The sequence below is a fragment of the Manduca sexta genome, chromosome 13 (genome assembly GCF_014839805.1).
Source record: "Manduca sexta isolate Smith_Timp_Sample1 chromosome 13, JHU_Msex_v1.0, whole genome shotgun sequence".
Classification (NCBI taxonomy): domain Eukaryota; kingdom Metazoa; phylum Arthropoda; class Insecta; order Lepidoptera; family Sphingidae; genus Manduca; species Manduca sexta.
In genome coordinates, this window is record NC_051127.1 from 1,800,320 (window position 1) to 1,808,878 (window position 8,559).

The 8,559-nt window shown below is 51.9% G+C and overlaps 2 protein-coding genes across 2 annotated transcripts; both read right to left on the minus strand.

Annotated features, from left to right (window-relative positions):
• Window positions 1-1,088: 1,088 nt before the first annotated feature.
• On the minus strand, window positions 1,089-2,438 carry LOC119189188. Its single transcript, XM_037438229.1, has one exon. The coding sequence runs from the start codon at window positions 2,436-2,438 to the stop codon at window positions 1,089-1,091; it is 1,350 nt and encodes a 449-aa protein (XP_037294126.1).
• A 67-nt stretch (window positions 2,439-2,505) lies between these two features.
• Window positions 2,506-5,425, minus strand: LOC119189189. Its single transcript, XM_037438230.1, has 2 exons — window positions 3,697-5,425; window positions 2,506-3,650 (listed from the first exon to the last, which is right to left on the minus strand). Exons 1-2 carry the CDS (start codon window positions 5,423-5,425, stop codon window positions 2,506-2,508), a joined length of 2,874 nt encoding a protein of 957 aa, XP_037294127.1.
• Between the last annotated feature and the right edge of the window lie 3,134 nt (window positions 5,426-8,559).

An 8,559-nucleotide genomic window follows, 5' to 3' on the forward strand; every position in this document is an offset into this window, starting at 1 on the left:
GGTCCCTCGTCGAGCGCGTGCAGTGCGCGCCTCAGTCGCGCGGCGACCGCCGTCCCGCGACGTTGCTCCTCTGGATGCGGCGTTGACGGGTCGCTCGCTGAGCGTGCGGCGCGCGGGCTTCAGTCCCGCTGCGTCCGCCGTCCCGTAACGTCGCTCCTTAGGCAGCGTCGTCGACGGGCCTCAGTGTCACGGCGGCCGCGAAGTCGTCGTGTCGCTAACATCCTCCCCGGCGTAGCTCGCGCAGCCTCCTCCTCCGGGTGCAGCACGACGATCTTCGTCACCGGGCGTCGAAATACGCCGCTCTTTGTCTTGATTTCAGCGACTCGTATGGCTCCGTCGGGTCCCTCGAACGTGCGCTGGACGATCCCCAGCGGCCACACGTTCCTCGGCAGCTGTTGGTCGGCGATGGCGACCACGTCGTTCACGCGCAGCGGACGAACTCTTCTTGTTGACTCGCCGCGGGGTACCAGGGTCGGTAGGTACTCCGCTATCCACCGGCGCCAGAAGTTGTCCGCCAACGCTTGCGCCGCTCGCCATGCCCGTCGATCGACGTCTTCACAGGGTCCGATTGTGGGAAGGCCCGATGATGAGCCCAACAAAAGTGATTGGGCGTGAGCGCCTCCGGGTCCCTCGGGTCGACGCTCACGTGGGTCAGTGGTCTTGAGTTGACTGAATGTTCGGCTTCAGCCAACAACGTCCGTAGGGTTTCTTCGGACGGCGCCTTTTCCTTTAGGGTGACGGTTAGTGCGGTTTTGACTGATCGCACCAACCGTTCCCACGCACCTCCCTGGTTGGGTGCGCCCGGAGGGATGAAGCGCCACTCCATCCGATGCAGCAGCCCGACGTTGCGTAGCTCGGGTTGCCACTCCTTGTAGGCCGCTCGTAGCTCTTCATCCGCTCCCTGAAGTTTGTGGCGTTGTCGGAATACATTATTTTCGGCCATCCTCTTCTTGCTGCCATCCTGCGCAACGCCATGATGGCCGAATCCGTTGACAGGGATGCGGCGAGCTCCAGATGTATGGCGCGTGTCGTTAGACAGGTGAACAGCGCGCCCCAACGCTTCTCTCGCCGGCGTCCGATCTTCACTATCATCGGCCCGAAGTAGTCCACTCCGCAGTTGGAGAAGGGCCGATGATACGGGTCCAAGCGGGCACGGGGTAGATCTCCGTGGCCGGTGGCTGCGGCTTCGTGCGTCGCACCTTACACAGTGCGCAGTCTCGTTCCACGGTGCGCACGGTGGGCCTCAGGTGTATTATCCAATATTTTTGCCGCAGGTCGTTGGTCACGCGCTCCCTATTTGCGTGACCTGCGGCACAGTGTTCTTGCAGCACGATGAGCTTCGTGACGGGGTGTCGGCCGTCCAAGATGACCGGTCGTTTGGCGTCATCCGGGACTGTGGCTGCTCCGATGCGTCCCCGGACTCGCAGCACGCCATCTTCTAACACCGGGTCCAGCTTGAATAGCCGACTCGTCCTTTGTACCGGCTGGGAAGACTTCAATCGTTGCAGCTCTTCCCCGAAGCTCTCCCTTTGCGCCTGTTGCATTAATAACATCTCCGCCCGCTTCAGGTGTCCCACTTCCAGGTGTGGTGTCTTGCGTCGCGCGATGTCCGCGAACGCCAAGACTCTCGCCGTGGCTCGCACCAATGTTTCATACTTGGAGAAGCGGGTCGGGTCGGGCAGCCAGCGTTCCTTTTCCGGGCTCTCTGTGACGTGCAGGACCTCTGCTTCGTCGTCCTGACTTCCGTCTCTCGTGGGCCATGATTGTTCGGGCTCGAGGAGGAAATCAGGTCCCCGGAACCACCGGCTGTCTTCACTCACGGCGTCGCTCCGAAGTCGAGTGGCTTCATCGGCGACGTTGTGCGTCGTGGGTAGCCATCGCCACTCACTTTTGTCGGTGAGCTCGGCGATCTCCCGCAGACGATGCGCGACGAAGGGTGTGTACCGTCGCTCGTCGTTCCGGATCCAGTGGATGACTGTTGTGGAGTCAGTCCAATATATAGTTCTCTCCGCCACGATGCGATGCTCCTTCTTCACTGCGTCAGCGAGGCGCGCCCCGATTACCGCCGCTTGCAGCTCGAGGCGGGGTATCGTTTGCGTCCGTCGCGGTGCCACCTTCGCCTTGGCGGCCACCAAAGAGAGTGTAACGTTCTCTTGGCCGACCATCCGCCAATACGCCACCGCTGCGTAGGCCTGCTCGCTGGCGTCGCACATAACGTGGAGCTCGATGCGTCGCTCGTGGCTCGTCGGTCCATAATGTCGGGGAATGCGCAACTGGCCGATCGCCGACAGTTGCGACAACCACGTCGCGAACAGCTTGCCGTCTTCCTCTGGCACCCGTTCGTCCCACGACATCTTTAAGCGCCATAAGTTCTGAAGGATGATCTTGGCGCGAATGGTGTACACGCTGAGAAGTCCCAGTGGATCGTAGATCGACATGACTGTACTGAGGGCTTCTCTCTTGGTGGGCGTGCGCACTTGCGTTTTACTTCTTTCGGGACTCGGCTCATTGCTGTGTTGAATCCCAGCTCGTCTCGCTCCGGGTCCCACCGCAGTCCCAATATCTTGCTGTGTTGATGTTCTCCCCCCAGTTGCGTGGGCTGATTCGAGCGCAACTCTGGGGCACGTCGCGAAGCACACTCTCGTCGTTCGAGTTCCAACCGCGCAGAGTGAATCCCGCCGCCGCGTGCACCGTCTTCATTTCCTCTATGGCTTCGTGCGCTTCTCCGGGTGTATCGTAGCTGGCCACCAAGTCGTCCATATAGTGATATTTGGTGATGGCCTCCGCTGCTCTGGGATACAGCTGCGCATGCACGTTGGCGTTGTGATTCCTTACGAAGTGCGCCATGAATGGTGAACTCGCTGCACCGAAGATCATGCTGGTCATCTTAAATCGCTGCGGCGGGTTGGTTCGGTCGTTACCGCGCCACAGAAATTGCTGCGCTGACTGATCTTCGGCACGGATCTTGATTCGCAGGAACATTTCTTGTATGTCCGCTGTGACTGCTACAGCGCTCTCCCGGAACCGAAACATTATTCCGGGCAGAGACATCAACATGTCAGGGCCTTCCAGTAAGTGGTCGTTCAGACTCACCCCGTGACTTGTCGCCGCTGCGTCGAACACCAACCTCTGCTTGCCAGGCTTGTTCGGGTTCTGCACCGCGAAGTGAGGGAGGTACCAACAGACGGGGCTCGATGATTCTGACCCGTCGCACCTCACTGCGTATCCTTTTTCTATAAGGTTATTCACCTGTGCAGTATATTCGCGGGCAAATTCAGGCGAGGCGTCCATCTTGTGCTCGATTTGTCGCAGGCGTCGAAGTGCCGCGTTGTAGCTCGGCGGCATGGCGGTGTTGTCTTGTCGCCACGGCAAGCCGACTTCGTACCCGCAGTCTATCTTCCTTATAGACGTCTTCAATGTGGCGATGGCTCGTCGATCTGCGTCACTCACTCTCGGTTCTGGTGTGACGCCGAGCGCTTCTATTTTGAAGTGATCTTCCACGAGGTTATGCAGTCCGTCGTGCTCCCGCTCGTATATATGAAGCACGTTTTCTTTCTTTGTTATGACGCTACGTGGTAACGTACCGTGTACCACCCAGCCGAGTAGCGTTCTTGATGCAGCCGGTTCGTTGCGGCCGCCAACTCGCAGTTCTCGCGACACAATGTGCTTCCCAATGATCCGCGCCCAATAAGATGCCTGGGCGCGCTCGTTCATAGCACAATTCTTCCGGCAGGTCCCTTAAATGCTTCAACTTCATAAGCACTGCCGGAATGGTCTGTTGGTGCAGTTTCAGGTGCTTTATTGTTCTTGCTCGTATTGAGTGTGGCTCGTCTTCTGTCACACCTCTAATTCGCACCGTCACCAACTTGCTGGCTTTTTCCTTTTGAGCCATGTTAACGCCGCTTAGGTGCAGTGCTTGTGTAGGGCCGTCTGCACCTATCTTCTCGGCGAGATCTTCATCCATCAATGTCACCGTGGCACCTTCGTCGAGGAGAGCGTGCGTTCTCACCTCCCCCCGTGGACCGGCGACTACGACCGGGCACATCTTCAGAAGCACGGTGCGTGCGCCGACGTTCGTTTTCGGCGTCACTGACAATACTTGTTCCTTGTCACGTACCTCTGTGTTTTCCGGTTTCTTTTCCGCTTGATGCAGCGATGAGTGATGCGGACGACGACACTGTTCCACACCGCACAGCTTGGCTTTGCATGTTATGCGCCGATGAGTACTGTTCGCACACTTAAAACACAGCTTCTTTTCTTTGATCAGGTTCCATCGCTGTTCGACGCTAAGTGCTTTGTACTTAGGGCACTGCGTTAACACATGCGCCTCGCTGCATGCCAGACACTCTTGTTTTTCTTCTTGTTCAAGTGTGTATACGTTGCTCGCCTTTCTCTTGATCGCGATGGCCGGTCTGAGTTCTCTTTTCGCCGCGCTGCTCGTTCCCGCAGACGGAGCGTACGTATATTTCAACGCTCTGTCCGCTTCTCGCATAAGGAAGCGAGACAATACGACGATCTCTGGGTCAGCCGTTCCTTCATTTTCATAGGCGTAATCACACCATCGTGATCGTATGTGCGGGCTCAACTTTTCTAACACTTCACGAGTCAAAAGTGGATTATAGAGGTACTCACGGCGATCCATACTCCGCAACACACATATAACATTTTGAATCTTGATCGCGAAGTTGTTGAGTTCCGTCGCCGTTGAGCCGGGCTTGGACGTCTTTCTTAACTCGTCCAAGGCACGATCAATAATCACTTCTGGCCGTCCGAAGCACTGTTCCAATGTCTTCATAATAGTGCTCGGGTCTGTGGCCGTATGCAAAAGTGCGGCCACGACATCACGCGCCTCTCCTTTCAGCGCGCTTCTTAGTCGCTGAATGTTCTCAGCGGCAGACACGTTGTACAATTTCGTAGTGTCTTGCATGGCGGCTTTAAAAGGAAGCCACTCGTTCACTGCGCCGGAAAATGTTGGTAAATCTACTTGTCTCACCCGAGGTCTCGCCATTCTTTCGAGTGCGACTGCCAATTTCTCCATGTCGCTCGGGGCTCTCGGAGGCGTCGGTGATCTCGCTCGTGGTAGGTCGAAGCGCAGCGTTCTCGGCTCCTCCCTTGACTCACCGGTCTCTCCTCGAGAGCTAAGTGGATTCTTCCTTAGCCATTCATTGACATCTACTTCGGGTTGTTCGCCTTGCACGCTTTCTGCGTCGTCTTGAATGGCGGACACGTCCAAAGCGAGTTTCTTCTTTACAAGCTCGGCCTCCAATTCGAGCTCTTTTCTCTTGATAGCTGCCATCTTTTCTGCAGCCTCCAGTTCGGCCAAACGCAACCTTGTTGTTACGCTGGCGGTAGATCGAACGGACTGTGCGGGCGATCTTACACGTGGCTGATCCTTTGCCGTCACCTTTGTCACCGTTTCCGACATAATGCGCGCCGTAGACGTCGAAGGCGTACACACTATTCCACTGACGTGGCTTGCTCGGTCTGAGGTGAGGCAGGCGGCTCTTGTGATATGCGCCTTAGTCTCTCTAGACTTATTTGTCTTTCCTCCCGACGGCGGTCAGACTCTTGCCGTTCACGGGATCGCCTCTGTTCCTCTACGTCGGCTGCGTCGCCCTGGCTTCTCGTCACCACCATCGCGTTCGGTAGACAGCGGTGTTGGACGTAACCGTATCGCAGAGCGTGCGATAAAGACAAACTAGGCTCACACTACACTTCACAGAGCTCACTCACTCCAGTCACGTTATGCACAATCACTGCACTTTCGCTCAGTGCCCCGGGCACGAGATTCGCGCTGCGCACAATATCGCTGTGCACAAAGATTCGCGACGGTAACACGCGTACGCTAGGCACGTTCGGTTTGCCTTCCTACTATTCGCGAACGCGAGTCAACCACAAACAAATCCGGCACTCGAAGGACCAGGAAATGTTGGGGACTGTATTAAAACTTCCACGGATTTGTTCACTGGTTTATTTTCGAATCTGCTTATCTCGTACCAATTTTCTTATTCTGCCTCGAACTACAAACTACGCATACAATATCCCGACTTACATACTAGTTTAGGAGGCACTATAACGCACGGGTGTGCCTCCTACGCACTTTTCGGTCATTGGCCCGCCGTTTTTCCCTCGTTGGCGCGTCCGTCGCTCTGATTGGCCGTAGGGTTCTGGTGGGCGGGGCGTCGTTCCATGATGCGCCGGCGCCGGGTCCCTCGTCGAGCGCGTGCAGTGCGCGCCTCAGTCGCGCGGCGACCGCCGTCCCGCGACGTTGCTCCTCTGGATGCGGCGTTGACGGGTCGCTCGCTGAGCGTGCGGCGCGCGGGCTTCAGTCCCGCTGCGTCCGCCGTCCCGTAACGTCGCTCCTTAGGCAGCGTCGTCGACGGGCCTCAGTGTCACGGCGGCCGCGAAGTCGTCGTGTCGCTAACACTTGGCAAACAGATGGGGTAAATTCGTACGATTAGCGCAACGTCGTTAGTCATTACGCATTCCTGCGAAGGCTTTGAAGGTAAAATTACCCCTTAAGGGGAGAAGGGGGTTGGGTGGGAATGGATAATAAATGACGCGGTCGGGCCCGGCCTACCCCGGGGGTTAAGTTGCCAACTTTTTGTGACAAATTGCTGTAAAAGTGCGTGTCCCTAAATCGTGGTTGTGGACGGAAAGGGGTAGCGATGCAGTGTTTACGTTAGTTTTTAGATTTATAACGTTCTATTTAAATATTTATTAAAGTATATAATATACTAAACTGTAGTATTTTTTCATAGTTTATAGTGTTATTTTCACAAGCAATGTAAAGGCAATTTTTGATCTTTGTTGTACCTAAAGTTAGTTTGGTGTTGATAAGTGAAAGTATATTAAGTAAAATTATTAATAAAAATAAAATGAACACATTTTAATTCGCTCCTTAACGTCAATAATTGTAGTGAGATTATAGAACAAAATATTGGTTTAGATTAAGCCTAAGAAGTCGAATACAAGACGTTACTCACAGTTTCACACGCGTCAAAGATCTTTCCCGGTATGTTAGTGCTGAAATAATCTTTATACAATCCGGGATATAGTCTATCTATCTGTCAAATTTCATTCAATTCCAATCGGCAATTTACCTCGAACGAACATTTTACAAACTTTAACATTTATAATAAGAAACATTATAACCATATAAATACTTAAAAAGAACATCGAACGCAGTCTCGGGGCTAAAAGGAAATGAGAAAATTAATTAATTGGTTCACAAACAAACGGACAAGCCAATACGGTTGTGTGTTTAGGCGCAACTTCGAACCCACGCGGTAATGTCCCGCTCAGAGATACCCCATTTTACATTTGTACCCCTTCGATACATTTATTTATATATAGTCGGTTGTAAGGCTAATTAACTTAAGCGACATGTTTTGCGATACTAAGTTTCATACATATTTAAAATCTGCATTTTTTTCTATGTTTTTTTAAACAAGAAATTATTTGAAACAAAAATTATTGAAAAAAAATTCGCTTAAATTAATTAGCCTTTTAACCGCCGATAAGTATTACATTATAGATTCATTCAATATGGTCTAGAATGTATTTGGTTTTCATACAAATTTAATAGAGTATGGATGACTTCAATGTGGTATTTGTTTCATTATCCAATGGTTGTTTGAGATTGCCTCGAGCGATAAGATCAATTGTACCTCCTTGCCTTTATTGTCTTTAATCTTAAGTGTTGTGTTCTTGTTTTTGGTGGACAATAAATCTTTAAAAAATATATTTTTGTATCATTCCATTAATTTAATGGCACATGTCGTGAGACTTTAAATTATTTTAGGATAAAAATAATAAAAAAAAAAAAAATAGGTAGTTTAAAACTGGTGACCATGAGTTGTTTGAAGACATTTTTTACTCTACCACCAATGTTGAAATTTGTGTGTATAAAATTGGTGTTACTTATTACTTCACTCATACATAAGCTTGCATAGTGAAATAAAGATATTTTCGCCAGAAACGCCACCGACGCAAACGTAATAAAAATCTGGTCCATAGATTCCAACGTATTATATCGACTGCCGAAATCCCTCCGAGGCAAACCTCAAAACATAACTCTTCATAAACCCTAGAACGTAACATGAACAGGCAACGTTCCAATTATAAAAGGCAGCAGCCCCGAAAACCCTCGGCTTTAGAAAAAAAAAAAGCGAAAAAAAAACAAAAAAGTTATTTAAATAAAACCCAGCGCCGGGGCTCTGTGTGTCGCATAAATTGCCTTCATTAATTTCCGGACCCTGCAAAATATTGTCTTGAAAGGATAATCAAATACAAAAACTGGGAAAATGGCGGTGCGTCATTTCCATAACATTTCCCCGGGCCCCTCCGCCCCCACGCCCCATTTTCGTCCCCTTTTCCGGTCCCTCCGTCCCCGTTACGTGTCCTCCAATTACAAACCAACGGCGCAGCTTAAGGCCCGCATTAGAGAGAATGGTAATGGGAACAATTATATATACTTGCGGCATAAAATTTTATTATGCCTAATTTTTTGTTATGCTTTGTTGGTGAGTTACTCACACTCTGGTACGCGTGATCATT

Bases quoted from the DNA above. Each gene is read 5' to 3' on its own strand.
- LOC119189188 (XM_037438229.1), bottom strand. From the start codon at position 2,438: ATGTCGATCTACGATCCACTGGGACTTCTCAGCGTGTACACCATTCGC.
- LOC119189189 (XM_037438230.1), bottom strand. From the start codon at position 5,425: ATGTCGGAAACGGTGACAAAGGTGACGGCAAAGGATCAGCCACGTGTA. The intron at 3,651-3,696 runs GCATCTTATTGG...TTGTGTCGCGAG, and splicing joins CTATGAACGAGCGCGCCCAG to AACTGCGAGTTGGCGGCCGC.